General features: G+C 44.4%; 3 protein-coding genes across 6 annotated transcripts; 2 read left to right on the top strand and 1 right to left on the bottom strand.

Moving 5' to 3' along the window:
• Positions 1–838: 838 nt before the first annotated feature.
• Positions 839–4,641, top strand: LOC119228942 (uncharacterized). Its single transcript, XM_037488947.2, has 4 exons — positions 839–906; positions 989–1,178; positions 1,883–2,086; positions 3,895–4,641. The coding sequence occupies exons 1-4, from the start codon at positions 854–856 to the stop codon at positions 4,639–4,641; spliced, it is 1,194 nt and encodes a 397-aa protein (XP_037344844.2). The 5' UTR covers positions 839–853.
• Positions 4,058–19,517, bottom strand: hcn5 (hyperpolarization activated cyclic nucleotide-gated potassium channel 5). Of its 4 annotated transcripts, none has more exons than XM_037488941.2 (13): positions 19,413–19,517; positions 17,349–17,494; positions 16,315–16,405; positions 14,241–15,102; positions 13,190–13,376; positions 12,430–12,534; positions 11,436–11,573; positions 10,203–10,364; positions 9,800–9,893; positions 9,558–9,685; positions 8,560–8,706; positions 8,227–8,464; positions 4,058–6,452 (listed from the first exon to the last, which is right to left on the bottom strand). In XM_037488941.2, the coding sequence occupies exons 4-13, from the start codon at positions 14,423–14,425 to the stop codon at positions 6,280–6,282; spliced, it is 1,557 nt and encodes a 518-aa protein (XP_037344838.1). In that variant the 5' UTR covers positions 14,426–15,102; positions 16,315–16,405; positions 17,349–17,494; positions 19,413–19,517; the 3' UTR covers positions 4,058–6,279. The 4 variants fall into 4 exon arrangements, with proteins under 4 accessions (XP_037344838.1, XP_037344841.1, XP_062421133.1 ...); XM_037488944.2 differs by having other exon boundaries at positions 14,241–14,503; XM_062565149.1 differs by having other exon boundaries at positions 14,241–16,405.
• LOC119228943 (cytochrome c oxidase copper chaperone) lies at positions 18,675–21,028 on the top strand. Its single transcript, XM_037488948.2, has 4 exons — positions 18,675–18,781; positions 19,524–19,648; positions 19,746–19,855; positions 20,834–21,028. Exons 2-3 carry the CDS (start codon positions 19,536–19,538, stop codon positions 19,828–19,830), a joined length of 198 nt encoding a protein of 65 aa, XP_037344845.1. The 5' UTR covers positions 18,675–18,781; positions 19,524–19,535; the 3' UTR covers positions 19,831–19,855; positions 20,834–21,028.
• Positions 21,029–21,261: the final 233 nt, after the last annotated feature.

Below are 21,261 nucleotides of genomic sequence, written 5' to 3'. Positions count from 1 at the left end.
AATTTCAATTTGTAAAGGCCACAAGAAATGCGTTTAAAACGTTAAATGCACATACAGATTATGCAGAATGGACCATTTCAGATGAATGTTGATGTATGATGCAATAATGTATCATAATCATGTTAATCACTTTAATATTACACCGGGTATCGTTGGTGCTCATTTGAAGGACTTTATCTGCTGGTCACCTGTAAATTAATAATAATGAGGCCCCGTGGGCAGGAGGTCAACAGAGGTCAAATATGTCGCCCTTAGCACCGGACACAACTGAAGCAAAGTCAAATGAAAGTGAGTTTGTTTGCAGACAAAGAGACAGAAAACTACAATAAATGAATACAAAACCATTAAAGAGAAGCAGAACTACACATGAAATACATTTCTTTTAAATGTATTTAATAGGGGGCATTGGAGGCGAGTGCACTTCTAGTTGATTTAGTCTTTAGGATTAATAGGCCATGATTAAAGGTTAAATTAAAAAACAGATCTGAAATCCTGCGATGACAAATTCACATCGTGAAAACGGTATTTCTAAGTACTTCAAACACTATGAACGGATGAAGCTGAAGCTCCTTGGAGGTAAACTACTATCTTAATTCCACGCAGTTCACTGATTATACACCCTCCAGTCAAGGAGAACTCTTATCAGATCAGCTGGTGGAATAAATACCAGAGAAACAGTGAAGGTCAGAACAAGAAGCAATCGCAGCAAGGTGAGTTCAGAAGAGGAGCTCAAATCTGATCGGGTGAAATCTACATTTTATCAATAATAGCAAAAGATTTGGTTAAATGTTGGGTTAACTGCTAAGTTATTTATTCATACTCTAATGTTTTCATATTTGTCAGCTGTGTAGCCATGGCGATGTTTGGGAAGGTTCTGGAGCCAGTGGGCTACATGCAGACTGTGAGGTGAGACATGGCTGCTAAAAAAACCTTATGAATGGACCCGAGATCCTTCTCAGTGTGAAGACCTCACCTGCTGTCCTTCCAGGGTCCTGGTCCAAAGCATCTGCTCCTACCTGGGGGGCAGCGCCACGGCGGAGGAGAGCGAGTCGGCCCGGAAGAACCTGGACCACATCGATCAGGAGCTGGGGGCGCCAGGTCACGGCCTGCTGGACGACCAGGAGGTCCACCGGCTGGAGGACGACCTGGCCGTGGTGTACTACCAGCTGGGCGCCGCGGTGAGGAGGCCACTGCTTTTATTGTGGAGGGTCGCGTTAACAGCAGCTCTGTGAGGGTTCTTTTATTGTGAAGGTTCATTTATATATAAATATATACATACTCAGGTGACTGGTGGAGATCCAACACGCTGCTCAGAGGCAGAAGGTCAGCAGTCGGAGAAGTTCGCTCCCACTGACTTTTAAAAAGGATTCCGTCGCCACTTTGACGTGTTTATTCTTCCTCGAAAATGTACTTTGTTGCTTCCCAGGAAGTTTGGAAAGGAAACGAAGGCGGAAGGAGAGGAAGAGAAAACCCCTTTTGAATCTAACACGGTCCGGAGCTCTTGAGGCGGCGACGACCTTGAACAGGAACAAGCACGCTGCCAATTTACTGAAGCCATCACCCTAAGCGTGTTATGTAAATGTGGATGTGCAGCCGAAGCATCTGTTTAGTTCCACCACCAGTATTAACAGGCTAATGCTTTTGACTTCCTCTTTAATATCTTAAATGAGCGCCGTGCTGCAGACAGTTCATCTCTTAAACTGGCAGGTATTTTAATTTGAGTCCGTTTAGCGTTTGAAGATGGCCAGGTTCTGTGTAGGAGATAACAGGAGAGGAAACACGACTCCTCCTCAGTGAGAGGAATCAATACACAACATGACCACAAAGAGACAGGAAGGAATGACACAGATGTGTCGCCCCCCCCCCCCCCCTCTGGTCTCAGGTGAGGGCCCAGTCCGACTTCACCAAGAAGGAGACGGAGGTGTTCCTGCAGTACGTGCAGGACCACCGGCTGGAGAGGCAGCTGACGGCGCTCTACAGCCGCCTGATGGGGGTGTCGGCGCTGACCGACCAGCCCACGCTGCTGGAGGAGCTCATCCTGAACCGCAAGCCCAAGCGCTGGGAGCTCCGGGAGTTCTGCGTCAAGGTGAGAGGGGGGGTCTGTGTTCAACGTGTCCCCCTGCAGGGGGTCATTAAAAGTTTCATTTCACAACTCATTATACAAGGACACACACTCCTGCAGGAAGCCCGCGATGACGCACACAATGTGACACACACACACACACACACACACAGACTGATTCAAACTGGCAGTTAAAAGGACATTCAGAGAAAAAGTATTGTGTTTCTATCTGAAGAGCAACTGACGAACGAGCAGTTTTTTTCTGAAGAGGAAAACATTCGTCAGACATCAGTTGATGAAACATGAAAATAAACGGAATCCTTGAGGGATAAGTTTTATGAGAAAAATAAAAGCAGCGAGGACAACAGCTGTACAGAATTAAACTCAGCTCTCAGACCACAAAGATAGATTTGACATAACATGGAGGTACTGTGTGTGTGTGTGTGTGTGGGGGGGGTCCATCTTGGTATGAAAATTAACTGAATATTTAACTCAGCAGAACTGTGACCTTCTGTTGTCTTTCTGTTTGCTGAGTTGGCGAATCCCCCCTCTGCCCCTGGTACAGATCCATCTTAATGCTCAACCAAAGGGAGCAGCTCAGGTCTTAAAACTTCAATTTGCTTTCAACTTTTAAAGCCTTTATTCTGTGCGCCGCCATCGTTGCGTAACTGGGACTTAAGTGTCACGCGTTTGAGTGCACGTGCATGCGGTCAAATGGAGCTTCTCTTTTATTCCATATGTTAAATCAAGTGACTGGGTGGTCAATTTCCGTCACTCCATCTGCCCCGGTTCCCTTCAGCAATACGCACATGCGCGTAGATGGACCTTAATAGATGCTGCAGGATTCACGGGTTTGCTTGATGTGTAAAATAATTATAGGACCGAGGCAGAGGCCTGGACTGGTTGCTTCTGGGTGATCAGAGTGACCTTGTTGAGCAAAAGGAACCGCCGCCGTGTGTCTTTAACCTTCAGGACGTTATCGTGAGTAAACTTCCGGCGCGATAACGCCACACGAGAGACGCAGAAAACCCACGTAAAGATACCATGAAAATGAAAGTAACTCTGACCCCGGAGGACCTTTCCTCAGAGCTGTGACCTACGCACGGTTTAGTGTTGGGGGGCTGCAGCGGGACAATGAGAATGAGCTCAGAGTAACAACCAGCCTCGGTTGGTCTGTTAACTTAAATTACAATAATAAAGCTGAGTCATTTTCTAGTATGACTTCTATGGGAGCAGAGGAGTCGCCCCCTACTGGTCACTGCACAGAATGCAGCTTTAACTCACTTGGGCTGAACTGAAGGAGCTGCCTGGTTCCAGTTCTAGTGGGTAGAAGTTTCTGCCTCTCCAAGGACGCTTCAAAGGAATGTATTTTCCGGGTCAAATGATGATGAGTCAAATGTCCCCAACTGAGCCGACCTTTGACCTGAAACCACCCTTGAGTCGTTTAACAGAGGGGGAGAATAACGTAAATAAAATGTTACTTTATTAGCTGGTTGGATGCAAACAAACACAGAACAATAACACCACAAAACACTCAGATGTCAATACTTTGAATACAGGAATCATCAAATGTTGAAATGTATTTGTTTTTATTTTTCTGGTTCTTCAGGTGCAAATAGCTATGGACTTATGAACTTATGGGCTTTTAGTTCCCGGCGCTCCAAAGATTTGGAACTAGTTGGTCAAAAAAAGGCAAAAAAAAAGTTACAAAGGCCATCTTTAAATTTGAAAATCATTCATGTGGCAAAACCAACCATCTGGTTCTTCCTGCAGGCTGAAACGTCATGAGCTATTTCTGACCTTCATATTTTCCTCCTGTTTACCCTCCACAGATCAACTTTGTCCTGGGCACCGGTCTGCTGTGCCTCTTCACGCAGGCGTCTCTGACGGGCAGGGACCAGGTCCTGCTGATGAAGACCTGGTCCGACCGCATGGGCGCCCTCTACAGGAAGATGAAGAACCAGGGGGGGCGCTGCCTGGGCTACTTCCTGGAGCAGGCGGAGGGGGATGTGCGGGAGCAGCTCCAAGAGGCCGTGCAGAACCGCTCCCCGCCCGAAGAGGCGGCGGCGAGCATCCTGAAGACCCTGGAGAAGAACTACGACTGGCTGCGCTGGGCGGTGATGCTCCACCCGGCCGTGGGACCCACGGAGGACGAGAAGGCGGGGGGGGTCGAGGAGGAGGAGGAGGGGGAGGAAGTCGCGTCTCCGCGGCCACAGCAGTCCAACAATTTAATCTCGGTGGCGTCCGAGGCGCCCGTCCCCCACGTGATGGCGTGCTACCGCGACACGCCCACGTCGCTGGACAAGAGCCGCATCCACCAGCTCATCGTGGACCTGGAGTGGAAGATCCCCAACCCGCCCCCGGAGGTGTACGCCTCCATCGAGGAGGACCCGGGCAGGGCGCAGCGCTACCTGGCCTCGCGCATGAAGAGCAAGCTGCAGGAGGGGCTGGGGTCCGGCGTGGCGGTCCACGTGGTGCCGGGCAGGATGGAGATGAAGTGCAACTTCCCCCCGGCCTCCTACTACCTCTACGAGTACAAACACCGGCTGGCCTCCGGCACCGTGTGCGTGTTCGGGTGAGACGAGGAAGCAACCGGCGGTCCTCACGCAGATGTTTCCTCGTTACGTCACAGCCTCGGCTTAATTTTTTTTGTTTGCTTTCATAGTGGAGGCCTGTCTTGTGTAATACTACTTCTAAATAAATGTAATTTTAGAGAAAAAGAAAGATGACGGACATGTTTTTAAAATGGTTTTAAGCCTTCCCTTAGAGCAAAATCCCAGTCTATTATAATTGGGTTTTACCTAAGCATCCTTAATCTAGCCTGGAACATCTCAACAGAGAGGGTGAACCCTAATGAGTTTGGGGAGTGCAGCCTCAAAAAGCAGAGCGCGACTTTCAATGTTTCCATCTAACAAAGTGCTTTGTGCAACTCAGCAAAGCAAACATCAAATCGACTCAGGTCTAGTTTCCACTGGTCCAGCGTCAGATAACAGTCTCCATTGCGTTTTTAAGAGACTAAGCGTGATTATGGAAACTAAATGAAGGAGTCCCCCACCATGAGAACTTGTGTACTGAGATCAGAACCAGGAGACTTAGGTACAAACAGCCGGAGAAGAAACTGATAGACGGTGAAGTGAGTGGAAGGATTTTAAAGCAATGAGTAAAAAACGACTCCATGAACTGTGATCGAGGTTTGAGCTGTTTGGCCTCAATCAGGAGGAGAATTTCCTTAGTTTTCCAAATCAAACCAACATGCAAGTAGCAAAAAGGGGGAAGTGGGTGAGTGAGGGGCGAGGGAGTTTAGGGACTACGATTGAATTTATATAAATATAATTAGAGGGGAAGGAATCAAAGGGAATTTAGCCTGCGGAACTCATCAAATACATTTTTTTTCATACTAACTGAATATCATGCTGTATTGAAGAAGACTATAAATCTAGAGACTGAGACCATAAACTCTACAATGTTTACTGAGGGAATAAATCAAGTAGTCATTTTCTCAAAGACCTCTGTCGCCCTGGAGGAGTCGCCCCCTGCTGGTCACTGGAGGAACGCAGCGTTAACGTGTGACCTGGAGGCTGTGGACCAAATGACGCTGTCCGAGGTACTGAAACAGCAGGTGCATTTGTAAATTTGTCTTTTTAAAACCTATAATGTTTTCTGAACTGTACAGCTTGGAGGAAGCGGCTCACTAGTCGTGGGTACAAACTGGGGCGCCCCATTAGCCGAGTGACAGGGATGCGTCCCACAAATAACCTGAGCAGCGAGTTATTGCACTTGAACCTTCTCTCCACTATCACTAGCAAATAAGACAAAAAAATGCCCCAAAACATCTTCAAAAATGTGTTTGTTAGAACTGTAAAGCTTGCCTTGGTTTAAATAAGTTAAGCAAACATGCTACAAAAATAAAACTGGTAAGAAACCAGAATGACTTGCAAATCCGTCTGGTTTTCGTCTCTATGGTTTCCACAAGGAGGCAGAGATCAAACGTTGGACCTCTTCTCTACTGTCGAGGTCTTCGTTTATTTTATTTACAGCTGACGGAACAGTCATCAGTAAAGGTCAGGACCGTCCGCCTTGCGTCCGCCTCGCGTCCACGCGAGGAACCGCCCGCTGTCCCTCACACGATCACAAAAAACGTCCAGGACACATCGGTGTCTCCTTTTTTTCTGCGTAAGGTGAAATAAAAATTTAAAAAAAGGTGTGAAGTACCGGTGTTACACGAGTCCCCCCTCAGTGTCCAGCTCCACCATCGTCTCCAAGTCCTTCTTGACATCCGGGAAGCCCTCCAGCACCTCGTGGAAGTCGTCCCAGGACAGAGAGAAGCACTGGCTGTCGGTCAGCGCCTTCACCGTGGCCAGATGTTTCCCTTTGGTCAGCACGCACGTCTCTGTGGTGCACACAGTGGGGGGGAGGGGGGAGAGGGGGGGGCGGAAGGGTGGGACAACAGGAGCGCGGTTAATGAGCGAGCCGACCTAGTGACGGGGATGAGATCTGACAATTAATCCCAAATTAAATAACCGGGACTCGGCCCAGTTGTTTTCGGGAAGCCCCGCTTAGCTCCGAACGCGCCGAGGTTTGCTGCCAGCGAAGATTAGGACCCGCTCCCACTTAAAGCCACAGAATTAAATAAATCCCCCACAAATGGGAGGGTGTAGGTTTTTTTCAACTTCGGGTTTGTTTTTGTGTTTTAAAGAAATGAAATGTTTCCTGCTTATTTATGTAAATTTGTAAAAAAGCAAAAAAACGATGATCAGCTGATCAACTGAAAATCCCACGGGTGCCAAATGTAAAATACATCTCATTATAAGTAATTAACATATTTAGTGACTAAGTTTCTTAAGCTTAATTTTGTACTGGTCCCAGCGTCCCATTCCTTTACAAACTGTGTGAATCAAACCACCAACCCCTCGTGACCCCCCCCCCCCCCCCCTTCCCTATTGAAATGACAGCAACAGATTTTCCTAGAAACATCATCCCGTACTGAAGGTAATCCACACAACGAGCAGTCAGCTGTTTTCATTGGGCGGTTCCTGTGAAAACGGCTGACAACGAGCTCTGAGGATTATCAGCCCGTCACCAGTCACCCGGTTTTTTAAATTACATTACATTACATTACATGTGATTTAGCTGACGCTTTGGAGTCTGGTAGATTTTCCTCATAAGAGACAGGGGCCAAAACCTCCGTCAACATTTCAACAAAAAGTATTTTTACCTATTTAATTGCATTACATAATTGATCATTTGACTGGAACCCGAAAAAGGTCTTTATTAGGTAGTTGATTGCAGAGAGACTATTTAGAAAAGAGAGATGTTACTGTGTATTTACTGTGTGTTTGGCGCCATTTGATTGTTTTATAGCAGGAAAAAGGCGTGGATATAAAAGAACAAAACTACTTTGCTTAAAAAAAGCATATTTACTTGTTTACTTTACTTTATTACCCAATACAGATTATGAATTCAACATTTGATCTCCTCCCAGAGTTTTATACTGAATAAACCAGTCGACGGCTGGAACAACCTATTGATGTGATACTGCTCAATAAAAAGTTTCCTAATTCAAAATGTACATAAAGGTGTTCAACAAACTCTCCATGCATTAGATGCATTGTGTAACACTTAAACAGCATTGTTGTGTACTGATGGTAGTTTTGCTTCAGGTTAAACAGATGTTCCTGAGAGGGCTTTTTGAGTTTTTAAGCGTGGTTGTTCAACTTCTACGAGAGTGGAAGACGACAGGAGAAAGTGGTCAGTGATCTGCTGTGGACATATTTTAGGAATTAAAATAGTTTAATATTATCAGTGAAGTGAAGAACGCAGTTAGAATGTTTTCACCTCTTTGCCTTTCTGATGAGAACTGAAGCCGTTGTCTCTGACTTCTTCAAACGCACCAGACTCCGTTCACAAAAACAGCGATTTTAAGCAAAAGAAAACCATTCTCCATGTGTTAGCTTGTTTGTGTTATTGTGAGACGTCAGAGTCCCACAATAACACAACAGATGTAGGCAGCAGTACATCAGCATCCCCTCTGTCTTCTTTGAGAGGTAAATTGACTGTTTCGCCAAAGCAGTCCGTTTAGAGAGTAGAAAATACGTTGTACACTTCAACTTATTCTGAGGCATCAACATCAGATGCCCCCCGATCCAACTCAGGACCCAACTCACCCCCGAAGAAGTCTCCGTCACACAGCTCCCTCTCGTAGGAGTCGGCCTCCATCAGCACCTGGCCGTGGTCGATGAAGAACATGCGGTCGCCCGGGACGTTCTGTCGGACGATGGCGTCCCCCTCCAGGAAAACCTCGTACTCCAGCTTGAAGAGGACGGCGTTGATGAAGTTCTCGTCTCTTGTCTGAAACATCGGCACTTTCCTCAGCAGCCGGCTGCACATCACCATCAGGATTTGCTGGGGGCCGAACGTAAACATTTATGATGCAAACACTCATTAACAATTACAAACAATTCATAAATCAAGGAGAAAACCACAGGCCGATCGCGTACCTCTTTGAGCGCGGAGGACACCGTCTCCATGACGTCCTTCTCTTGGAACCACTTCCCCCCGTACCGCGCCTGGTAGTAGTTGGTGATGCGAAGCTGCAGCTCCGGCGGGAGCTTCATGAAGGTCATGTAGTGCTCCAGACGGCTCATCTGTGGGAGGTCAGAGGTCACAGACGTACATGACACGCGGCATCACGGCGCTGGGATCAACTCAAGCTGCGTGTCTACGAGTCTGTGATGCGATTAAAAACTGTCATGAGTGGTTCATGTTTACATCTTTGCAGCTGCAGCTTTGAGTCTGTTGTTTCCAGTTAAAAACACTGAACAATGATTCTATGTCTCGGTTTTATATATATATATATATATACTTAGACTAGTGATAGTGTATGTGATACAGGGACATTGAATTACACCTCCTTTTAGAATAAGCGTCTATTTTATCCTTAAAATTAACAGTTAGAAAACTTCCTCCTTGTCTTAGACTCTAATTTGTTCACTTTTGATTATTGCTGTCCATAATATTATATAGAATTACTTAATTACGTAATTATTATTTTACATTTTTTATAAATTTGTACAGTAATTTTATTTAGCGTTTTTATTTTCTTATTCAAATATTTGCAATAATTGTAGAGCACTTGTGATGAAAGTGTCATGTTTAAGTAGCATAACATACAAAACAGAACAAAAACAACAACAACCTACAACACACAACAGCTGGAAAACAAAAGGAAGGAATGTTTTTAGCATTGCGGTGGCAAACCTCCGTTCACTGTGATCCCATTTTTGGAACTCAGGGCGACGTGATCATTTTGAATAAATATGCAGCAGGGACATGAACAAATAAGCCACAATGTATAATAGTGAGACTGAACAAACACAAAATATCACTAGAGTTAATTCCCCCCCTGTCGACGTGAACACAAACACGGTAGAATAATCCTTAATCCTGTCTCACAGCAGCTCGCTTCCTGCGGGGAAGCACTTTCTTATTCTCTGACCTTGCTCTTGTACTCCTTAGCGGCCGGGTCGGTGTTAGCGATCATGGTGGTGGCGTTGGCCACGAGGACCGTGTACATCAGACAGCCGGACACCATGCTGACCATGACGATCCACATTTCCACGTAATCTGGAGAACAAGAAACCGACGCCAGTGTAAAGCGCTGTGTATTCGTACCTGGGGGGAGAGGGTGATACCTGGGCTTATTTTGGAGGTGGACAAAGAAAAGTCAATAATCCTCACTTGTTGGCGCGTCCATGGATCCATACGAGAGGGCGATCATCTGGGACAGCGCTCGGAAAACTCCCCAGGAGTACTTCACGCTCACCGTTGCATTCTGGGAGAAAGAAAACACACAATTAATGAGACGTTTTGTAGATCTGGGGCTGAAAACTACAACTAAATGTTCAAATACCCCCTTCAACCATTTGAGAAGCTAATCACTCATTTTCAACATTCACAAAACCTCATTCACAACCTGCGATGGTGAAAGCAGTCAGCGAAAGTACTCATTGTGATATGTGATACGTAGTAGAGTTAAGAGTTCAATATGTACCTCTGAGATGTAGTGGGGTAGAAGTAGAAAGCTACACAATGAATACTATAGGACCGCAGTAGCATCCCACCAGAGATGAATCCGTCTCACCATCAGGTTCTCCTTTCGGACCCAGCAGTCGGTGGGAAACTCCTCCAGCATGGGCACAAAGTACTGGATGCAGCCGTTCCAGTGGCACAGCAGGAAGATCATCATGAAGAGAGACAGGATGCGGAAGAAGAGGCGGACCACCTCCAGGTTGGCATTGGACACCTGGCAGAGAACACAATGGGAAACACGATGAAGGATAAAGGACCCGATACGGGGGACGTGTCACGTGAACTCACACAAAAACATGACGCGATGTCAAGTAATCACGGGCTAAGTTACAGTAACTCTAGTATCTAATCTCCTACTGCACTATATGACACAAACGCAACAATGCTAAAAAACACATTAACTAGGTTTCATTCACAGACTAAAAAACATTTATTACAATGACATTTTATTTTTATTGCCATGTTCGTCATTTCAACTCAGTTGTGATGAATTTGCATTTATTGATCCAGAATCGCTGCAACAAAGTCCCGTGAGAAACCTGACCGGTGTAAACAAACCAGCAGTTTATTCAGAATATTATAAACCTGCAGGTGAATTAAAAGTGAGAGGAAATGACAGAAATAATCCCATATACCACAGTGAAACGTAATCTGTGATTTAGAAGATTTCTTAGTACATTTAACTCCAGAAACACCTTTGATGTACATACATATTGTGCAGCTTGTGGTGTTGTAATTCTCCGTGTGCTGTGTTTTATTCGGCCGGGTTGCCATTCTCAACTCAAACTCAAATCCGGTTAAATAAAAGTCAATCACCTGTCAAGTTTCCCAAAAAGATCCCAATTTTAGGACCAAAAGCAAGACCGAAGCGAGGAAGAGTCGACCGAAGCAGAACCTGGAAGCCCAAAGGCGCCCTGGCACCGAAGTGAGACGGGCGAGCGAGCCGAGATTAACAGAGTGTGGGGAGGATCAAAAGTCGCTGTGGCCTTTTGAGGATTAGTACAGTACACAGATTAACCCGTTTGAAATACAAATAAAAAGCGTCTCTTAACAAAAAACATTTGTGTACTGTGTATTGCAGGTGTGCGGTTACTCCACACCACGTACATTATGCAACATCAAGGTTTCGTTTGCTGTGTTTTGTGTGCGACGTTACCATAGAAACCGTCCCATCAATGTATTCTGGAGGAAAAAGTGCATTTAGAATAACTGTGAGGTTTCAAAGTCAGATTTGTCATTGGAGGCGGGGTTTGTCGAAGACAAAAAGAGGAGAAGTTGAACTCACTTTCTCCACCTCGTTGAAGAACCTGACGAGTCTGGACACCCGAGCCAAGCGGATCAAACTGAGGATCCGCACGAACATCAGGATCCGCATCATCTTGTTGGTCTTGGAGGGGTTGTCGTCGTTGCTGTAATGCAAGTCCTGGCATCATAAAATACAGATGTTTTTATTAATGTATCACAATTGTTTATATTATTATTCCATATGTCTGGGCGTACTTATATTACTCCGTTAATATTGCTTAATTCCAACACGTTCCCTTATTGGTTTTATTTTAATTATGCCCTAAATACATATGAATATTACTTAGCTGAATTTATACTTAAAACTAGACAGTTAGGTTGAATCTGAGCGTTACATAACTTCCTAATTTATAAATCAGAATGAACAAACAAAGTGCATAATTATCATTAAGCAGCATCTTCTCTCTCCGCAGCTTGTCCATTATCAGTTCAGGCAAATAACACCAAAAAAAGCCGAGTGACAGGGATGCATACCATAAACATACTGCTGAGAGTGAAGGATTATACATTTAATCCACTTCTCTCTGTAACATATACATAAATGTTTACCTGGATTATAATGCGTTGCCCTGCTAGTATCTCAAATCTAAAGAAACACAGACTAATGCACCACGTTTTCAATTATTTGTTCATAGTTGGACATCATTTCTTTGTGGACTGACAAACGCTGTCGCAGCTTCATTTTCTGCTTCAACAGCATCCTCATTATGACGAGTTAAAAACGTTCTATTACAGGCTACAAAAGCACAATCCCAGTTTCATAAAATGAATAAATTGAGGGAAATAACCCCAAACAAAGCTATTACTGAGGGGCAAATTAATCATTTTCTTCTTTTCTGAAAAACAATAATTATAAATAATGAACCTAGACTGCAATCAATTAAGTATCTAAAAAACAAATTAATGCAGACGTGTCCTGCCGTGAACAACGTGCACGATTGTTTGCTGCAGCACATTTCTCTGCTCGTTATTACCGCAAACAGCAGGATGTAACCGATGGGGAAGGCGGCGATGACGTCGGGTATGAACCACGTCCTCAGGTAGCTGACTCGGATCCGCTTGATGTCCAGAATAGCTTCCTGTGAAGGAGGGCGGACCAGGATGTATAATTAACCACACTACTCAACCTCAACCCAAAACTAGGGGAGAGATTGTCCGAAATTGGGAGGGAGATGAAGATCAAGATCTTGCAGGAAATAATACTCAAGATTTCTATAAATATACCATGTGTAATACATGTTTTTACTGCTCTCCGATGTCATGCTGCCAAGCAATACTATATTCTAGGTTCTATTCGGCACTGGTGTTTATTTACCCTATTCTTATTGCTATTTCTTTTCCACAAATAATAATAATTCCTTTGGGGTTAATAAAGTTATATATGCAGATGCTTGTAGCAGACTACACAGCAAACACACACCACAGATGTGCCATTTGTGATTGTCAGGATCGAGGTCACAAGGTACGGGGAAAACAAATGGGATGTAGGGGCGCATCACAGTTAATTGGAAACGTTATACTTCTCATCTATCCCACACATCATAATCCCTGTTATAAAATCAAACAGCATGTGCCAGTTTGGCCAATATCCTGCAGCCGAAGAGGAGGGCGTCGGAGGGGTGGGGGGGGTTTGTTAATCTAGCCCTTCGTGTATCGAGTAGATTACAGATGAGGACAGAGATGGAATTGTACGTGGGATTACCTTCTCCCGAAATAGAGCGGAGCCTCTCTCACCTCGCTGTCCTCGGTTATGATACCCATGCGGAAGTTCAGGGCCACGTCGATCAGGAACAGAGTGTCCGAAAACACGTTGAACCCCTCCCAGGCCAGCCCGCTGTTCCCGTCCAGGAAGGCGATCTCCATTGGGATCCCGATGAGGTTGAGGAACGTGATGGCCATCATGCACATGATGTAGTAACTCCTGCGGGAGAAGAAGAAATATGTGTGTGTGTGTGTGTGTGCGTGACACTGCAGGGGCGATTAGGAGCGAGTTTTTGGTCTTTGGATTGTGGCGGGAAAGACGGAGCTCGTTAGACAGTCGCGCTGCAGGCAGAGCTGATTTATGTGCACTAAATATTGTGACAGCGTAACCGCAGGTCTCCTCGGCCGGGCTAGAATGACTCTGCTCTCTGATCCCCGCTCTGTTTTCACTCCCTCCGATCACCTTACAAGCTAATAATAACAATACTGCATCAATAATGCAAAACCAGATGCTTTAAGAAGATTGGATACATTGTTTTTTCACTCACTATTTCCTTATCCTTTAACCGATTATCAGCTATTGTCCTTTCAGGTTGTTTGTTTGCTTACCCTTTGTATTTTCTGCAAATTATACCGTGTCCCCTTTTTTATGTTTTTTACATTTTGAAAAGGGCATCAAACCATTATCAGAATCAACTGATAACTGTAGCTAATTATGGTTCATGCAAGAAGCACTTTGGGACTGCAACCCGCTGGCCGACAGATCTGAGGATTTATCTATTAAAAGACAAAAAGGCAAAACCTAAAAATACTGCTGAAAAAAATCTTTACTCCTCTTATTGGTTCAGTTATAACAGGTGCAGGTGATCTTTTCTATCGACTAATCAATTACTCCACCAACCTTTTGAGCTTTAATATGCATTGACAAAGCAAGATAATCCTCTTATTTTCCAGAGAAAAACTAAGCAAAGACACACAGGTAGAAACTTGCGAAAACCGCTGAACTTTTAAAGACGCGGTGAGACTAAAAGTGGCGTTTGTGTCCCCACAGGACTGACCTGAATCTATCAAATTTATTAAATACCTCATGAGGCTGAACGGATGGATGACAAAGACTCCGCTCTGCAGCTGCCGCCTGCACTCCTGCTCCACGGCCATCTCGCTGCCGTACACGTACAGCGACTGGCGGTTCAGCTGCGGGAGAAGCAGGGCACGCCATCCACAGGTGGCCGTGGTGCATCTGGCGGCGGGACCTTTTAGTTTCTCCATGACCCGACTTTCGGTCACTCCTCCGATCAGCCGAACGCGCAGGCCATCCTCGCTCTGCTGCTGCTGCTGCTGCTGATGCTGCTGAGGACAAGTGGAGTCGGAGGATGCCGGTCCTGACCTTCCCTCTTGGTCACAAGGTAATTTTCCATCAAGGACTCCAAAACCTCAGGGCTTATTGGAACTGCGTGGAGCGAAGCGAGTGGATACCCGCCTGCTCACTCGCTCGCTGGCTCCCTCTCTCGCTCGCTCGCTCCCTCCCTCCCTCCCTGTGTTCCTGCCCCCACACCGCCCCTCCACTCCTTTTCTTTTGCTCCCCAGCTCATCAACGATTCAGTATCTGAGTCTCATCCCCACATGAATCAAGCCATGTCAAGGGGGCAAGGTCCAGCTCACATTAATACCGTGTGGGGATGGCGGTTATTGTCACCTCAACTCGACATCTGGCAGCGAGTGCAGGGACGAGTTCGGGACGGCCCATCTCTAGCAGCCGGGGGTGTAATGAAACACGGCGCCGCGTTACCGGACGACGCTGCTGCACATGTGCTCGCAGCGCTCTGAGCCAGCTCCTCTGTGGCTTTTATTTGCACGATTCACAAAATCGTAACATAAATACCAAACAGAAGCTGCAATATTTAATTCCAAGAGCTTTTTTTCCCGCTATTCCTTTGGTGGGATTGCTGCAATGGAACATTAAAAAAAAATGTAAATTGCAGAACAGGATGTAGCTGCGCGGATGGATTAACTGAGGGGTCATGCTGGTGGCAGCTTAGTGCATGAGATGCATCTAATAATGTGGGGATACTGTATGAGATTATCTTTGTGTTAATAAAGCATATTTATGCTGGTTAGTGGAGACGTAACGAAAACAATAGAGTATGAAAATAGACTTATACATGACATAGCTGCAGTCATATGGTTCTTTTAGTTCTCATAAGTACGTCTTCCAAAACAGGATGAAGCTGTTAAGAAAATAGTTTGAGGTAAAACCTATCATCTCAATCAGGGTTCCCCAACCACCGGGCCGCGGACCAGTACCGGTCGGTGGGCCCTTCGGTGCCAGGCCGCACCATAGAAAGAGTATTTTACTTTTTTTCTGTTTTATTTTGAAAACTAACCGGGTTCTCTCCTAATTACGCACGCTCGTCCCTGTTGACACATTTCTCAAGCACCACCAAGCATTTTTTGTTTTTCGTTTACAATTGTCCACTCACTGTGCACCAGCAGACAGAGAGCACGCGACTACACCCCCCCCCTCTTCTCCCCTTGTCCACAACAAATACTACCACCCCCCTCCCGTCAGCTGGTCTGCAACGACATGTGCACAAATGCAGAATCTGTCCTTTATTTGGTTAATAGGTCATGGAAACGTTACACAATACTTCCTTCTTGACTTCTGTCATTACTCGTGCAACGTTTTAACAGTCTGAACCAACAATCAACAACTGCCCATTGGGTTGTGTTATATGTGACGTACACATTGAGTTCTCTTCCCGTTCTGCATTCTCTCTAATATCCACCGGGGGGCGACTCCTCTGTTTTAAGGAAGTTCATGAGAAAATGATTGATTTATTCCCTCAGTAAACACTGTAAACATTTATGGTCTCAATCTCTAGTTTCAAGTCTGTAAGAATGATGTTCATTAAGTGAATTAATGTTTTTGCCAAATGTGCCATAACGTCAAGCTTTGTTATTTCAGTCCACAAACCAAAGGCAGTGTTGTAAACCATAGGGGAAACACTGAAAGGAGGACGTCACCATGACTACTCCAGCTCATGTATACAGCCTATAGCTCCAACATTAAGGGACGGTTAATTGGAATGTACCTTACATTGGTGAATATTAATCTGCTGCATAGGAACTACTGTTAAAGAAAGACAAAGTGTGCTTACACTTCTTCTTCTTCTTTCCCAGAGGCTGCTGAAAACAGGAAGATTAGAAGGACTTATCCATTACACCTCTCCTCCTTCAGGGGCCAGATTTCTAAAGGAAACACCAAATCAAAGGCATCCGTCAGATAGGTTCATCTCAAGGGCATTTCAATATCACTCGCATGTGTGCCACATAATGTGGACTCTGTGGAGAGCACAGCTAAAGGCTGCAGCAAAGCACGTTTTCAAATGGAGGAGCACGTCTTAACACACGGAGCAAAGTGAATAATATGCTTACTTGCTCATTTATCTAGCACACAGCTGGCCCTCCAACCAGAGTAAGTGACTCGTGCTTCTGCTTACGCACTGCTTTGCTGCGCTGACGTACTCTGGAGCCAGCAGACATGTGAAAACACAGGTCTCCCGTATTGGAGGACAGAAAATGAACATTTTTCATATGACAAAACTCCCTGGCCACTGGAGTGAAGATCCTACCCACCAGCGACTTCACATCGCAGAATGTAATATCTGCTGAGGTGGGTGAGAGGGTGGAAAAAGAGCAATATTCTGCTGGCTGATGCATATTTAGACCAACACCTTTCTTTATTTGTTATGATCTGTGCAAACTGCAAGCAGTTGGAGTCATAGATGTTTATATTGTTCTGAAATAATTACATGCTTAAAAGCATTTCCTGAATCAAGCTTCTTGAATATGAGGATTTTTGCTTTTTTCAATTTAAATGAATTTTTTTAGGATTGTTCGTTTGAAAGAAATTAATACGAAAATAACACGTAATAAACTGTGAGTAGGTTGCAGCCCCATCACATTGATCGTATCATGCTTGTGTATTGATCTGTCTAGTGCAAAGTGGAAAATGTACACAAATGGAAAACTTTACTGTGATATAAAAAACCTTTCCAAGGCTAAATATAAGTGGAAGCTAAAATGTCAATAGCTTTGTGCTTTTGTTGTTACACAATACATAGTACTTATCAACCGACTAAGACATTGATGTTAAAGCACAGTAAAAACAACACAGTGTTCTTCAACTCACGTCCAAAGTCGTCGCAGTGCCAGCCTCCTCCATCATGAGCTGTGACAGTGATGTCACTGCGCAGCACAAAATCCCCACTTTAACTGCCTTGAGGAAGATAATGGTGCCGACGAGGCTGATGTCCTGAATGTTAAATAACACACTTGCTGCAAGCGAATGGAAGAAAGAGGTTGGACACATCATGCATGAGTTTTGACACGGCATCTCTCCCTCTCTCAGCTCGAACTGGCAGTTTAAGACAGGTTTAGCTGAATATTTATATTACGAGACACAAATAATGGTGCAGTAGCAGAAGCTTAGTCATTTCTGGGATGCAGAACAATTAATTTTTATCGTATTTGTATGTTATGTTTGAGAGCATCTGAATAGATGCATCAGAAACATTTCGGATGGTCGTTTTGATTTCAGCCCAAAAAAGCAGGAAGTTGAGGTATTGACATCTTTTTTAATCGTTTTAAAAAAGTTGTAGACAAAAAAAATACATTTTTGTAAATCGCTTGCTACTCATAACGCTAAGAATAAAATTAATTTCAGAACAGTCAGTTGGTTTTTATAATTTGATAACCAACCTAAAAATTGGCAAATGTAAATTGAACAAGAATGTGTCTTCCTGCGAGTTCCTAAGTGTCTCTTGGAGCACAACTAACTCATTAAGTAAGGTAGCGTTAATACTCGAAATATATATTTTTATTATTATTACATTTCATTTCATTCCTTTATAAATTGTGTCTTTTAAGTATTATTTGTCTAAAGTTCTTTGTTTAACATTACTGTTTTGTGTTTATTCCCAGCTGTGTGCATAATAATATTACAATAGCTTATTGTCTTGTTTATCACTAATCATACGACCACACATTTTTGCTAGATCGATTTCGTTGGACCAAGTAACATTAATATTAATGTTGAACCAATTTAGACTGTACTGTACATTCTCTCTTTGTTTCAAAGACAGCTATCATTTTCTGAATTGAATTGAATTTTTTATATTAAATGTTAACAATTAAAGAAAATTAGTTTTGCATTAAAAAGTGCTAATGTCAGTAAGCTAACCTAGTTTAGCTAACCTAGTTTAGCTAACAATGACCATTCCAGTTTTAGCTTAGTGGGCATTTTTGTTTTCAAGGTCAAAAACAAAATACTCGATAGAAACACATGGTTTTCATAGGAAATACAGAAACAAACATTTAATAAACTTACAGTACATGCATAGGTGCTCTAGTCTCCTATTTCCAAGCAGTTTGACATGTCTCTTGTTGCTAACCTGCGTGGTTTCGCGCCAAAGTTAAATAAACACTCCATTTCCCAGAATCCTCCGCTGCCTTTCGTAAGCACGTGAATTTGCATAAAGCCGGAACACGTGAGTCTCTCTCCATCCGTGTTGGTTTACTTCTGAAGGTGAAGCCACTTTTACCTTGCCGCTGGCCTCCACTCAAGTAAGTTACATAACGTAGATTACCCGCTGCGATCGTCAGCCGGTGTTTAAACTTGTAAACCAAGCGTTCCGTTCGACTGATTCAACTTCCATCACATTGATAACCAGTGTTTGTGTTCGCCACCGTTAGCTAACTTTATGCTAGCTGACGTGCGTATTACTCTATCGTTAGCTAACGCTAGCAGAAGCTCAACACAGCGACGCACATGGAGGTTCTGTCCCCCTGTCTTTCACTTCCTAACGTGAAATGCTCGATGAATTTAGAAGTGTGAGGTGCTGCATGCCGTGTGCGTGAGGTTTTTCCTGTCATTGACTGTTACGTCAGTCCAGCCCCCTTCCGCGTTGTGTAACGTTATAATATATGCGAGCTGACCTAGAACTCGAATAAGTCTTCTCAAATCTTCAACTGTACGTTAAGTGAGGTTTTTAAACTCAATTGAATTTTAATTTTCTTGTGTCGCTTGCGAATACTTGAATAATTGCTTTGCGGAACATTCACTTGTCCCGGCTGAGTGGGTCTTGTCTTTTTGTGATTTCACCCAGTTCTGTGAAACTGCGCCTCCTTCACTTTCATAAATTAAAAAAATGCATGACAGTTGCAGCTGTAATTTAAGAAAACGAAATCTACTCACGTCTGAGAAGCCTGAATCGGTAATCCTGCCTCTCGGAAGTGCGTCCACTTTGAGGAAACGTGCACGTATGAGGTGAATTTGTGACTCTTAAAGCCCGTTTTCAATGATCAGATCAGTCTGAAGATGTCGACCGTGTCCGCTGCCTGCGCGGAGCCTGCTGCTGACGCCACCGAACAGAAGAAGCCACTCAAACCGTGCTGTGCATGTCCGGAGACCAAGAAAGTCAGGGATGCTTGGTAAGGAACTGCACAGAGACACCCTTTCTTTTGTTGTCTCCAAAGAAAACCATTTCTTGAGGCATGTATTGTTTTTTTTTCTTTTTCTTTTGTCCAGCATCATTGAGAAGGGGGAGGAAAGCTGCGCGGTCCTGATCGAGGCTCACAAAGACTGCATGCGGGCGCTTGGATTCAAGATATAACACCTGCCTTTTTTTTGTGTGTTTGGTAAGTATTGAATTGTTTCCCCATAAAGTGTAATTTTATGCACTTGGTTGTTTGCAACCCTGACGGGTTCCCAAAGCACTACACTAAACGGTGCACAGCGCAGTAATGAAGTCACATTAAAAGCGACGCAGAGCTGGATTATACGAAGTGTCACATCTTTTTGTGGTTTTGAAATATTTAAAGCAGTGAGAACAATGCCAATAAAGAAGTCACCTTCAATAACTACCTCTTTATTATTTGGATACTAGTGATTTCTTGGAGTCAGCCTTCTAATCGGTACTCCAACCTTCATTTTGTGTCAAACTGGTCAGTGGAAGAAAATCATAAGGAAGAAAATCGTCCCCACATTCCATGTCTGACTATTTAAACGTTTGTTCTGGCAAAATGAAAGCCACAGAAGGAACCAGAAGCCGTTTGCCTTCCTCTATGGGCGACGCACGGCTGCCTAACTCGTCCTGACAACTAAAGCCGGGCCTGAATCGACTCGCCCTGGTGCGTGAAAGAGGATCCGCTCTTCACTGAGCCCTCCACACGCCAAAGTGAATCAAATTAACCTCAGATATGCACAGCAATGAAGCCATTTGTAATTCACCATTTGGTTTTATTACCCAATTTTCCTCTTGCTGGGTCAAATGTTTCTCTTGGCTGTGGCTGATTGGATCTGGATGTGCAGCAGCAGACCAGGACACCATGTAATGAGGTGGGGGTGGCGCGTAGCTAGCGTTTAACGGGCTTGCATGACACATGCAGCGTATCGGTTCACATTTCAGCAGCTCCATTGGCCGCCTGGCATCGCCTGAATGTTCACTAGTGCTCGTAAAAGGAGAAATCTTTAGGCCCTGCGTAGGAAAGAGGCGGTTGAGGTTCCTCCATAAATCAACATGTTCCATCTGATCTTTGCTCTGTTTTATTAATTGGCACGCGGTGTCGCGGGTTTATGCTCTTTTAATACTCATGGTTTTTATTCTTTCCCTCTAGTGTGGCTTTGCAAGATGTCCCTCCCCGGTGATCCCTTCTCCCCCCCCCTCCCTCTTATTTATACCTCGGGCCAGCAGGGAAATGAGACCATGCTCTGATGGGATGACTGTCCTTTTCTGTGAAATTGTTTTTTTAAAAGTGTGCAGAATTTGAGAACTGTGTGACTGTTTGTTGAATAAAAGTCCTATGCAATAAGACTGCTCTTTTATTTCAGCAGGTTTATAACCGGCCTTATTGAAGTCTCTTGCTAGCCACAGTTGCCGTCCCTGGTATGCACTTGGGCTTAAAAATAACTCCTGCCCCATCAAGTCGATGCTTGGCATATCTGCATTTTTTTCTTCCTCGTGTGTCCCTGTTGGTGGACGTCACAAACTAATACTGCAGAAGAGGTTTTTGTAACCAACGGGCAGGTTCTTGTTTACACCGGA

This window comes from Pungitius pungitius, chromosome 10 (genome assembly GCF_949316345.1).
Source record: "Pungitius pungitius chromosome 10, fPunPun2.1, whole genome shotgun sequence".
Lineage (NCBI taxonomy): Eukaryota > Metazoa > Chordata > Actinopteri > Perciformes > Gasterosteidae > Pungitius > Pungitius pungitius.
Note: the sequence above shows the minus strand (reverse complement) of the source record. Positions and strands in the feature narration are given on the sequence as shown.

What these genes read in the sequence shown, in the direction of transcription:
- LOC119228943 (XM_037488948.2), top strand. Translation starts at nt 19,536, where the DNA reads ATGTCGACCGTGTCCGCTGCCTGCGCGGAGCCTGCTGCTGACGCCACC. An exon ending in AAGAAAGTCAGGGATGCTTG is followed by an intron (nt 19,649 to 19,745) that starts GTAAGGAACTGC and finishes TCTTTTGTCCAG; the next exon opens with CATCATTGAGAAGGGGGAGG.
- LOC119228942 (XM_037488947.2), top strand. Translation starts at nt 854, where the DNA reads ATGGCGATGTTTGGGAAGGTTCTGGAGCCAGTGGGCTACATGCAGACT. An exon ending in GGCTACATGCAGACTGTGAG is followed by an intron (nt 907 to 988) that starts GTGAGACATGGC and finishes CTGTCCTTCCAG; the next exon opens with GGTCCTGGTCCAAAGCATCT. An exon ending in ACTACCAGCTGGGCGCCGCG is followed by an intron (nt 1,179 to 1,882) that starts GTGAGGAGGCCA and finishes CTCTGGTCTCAG; the next exon opens with GTGAGGGCCCAGTCCGACTT.
- hcn5 (XM_062565149.1), bottom strand. Translation starts at nt 14,425, where the DNA reads ATGGAGAAACTAAAAGGTCCCGCCGCCAGATGCACCACGGCCACCTGT. An exon ending in TCTTCAACGAGGTGGAGAAA is followed by an intron (nt 10,365 to 11,435) that starts GTGAGTTCAACT and finishes GTTCTCTGCCAG; the next exon opens with GTGTCCAATGCCAACCTGGA. An exon ending in CTAAGGAGTACAAGAGCAAG is followed by an intron (nt 8,707 to 9,557) that starts GTCAGAGAATAA and finishes GACCTCCCACAG; the next exon opens with ATGAGCCGTCTGGAGCACTA.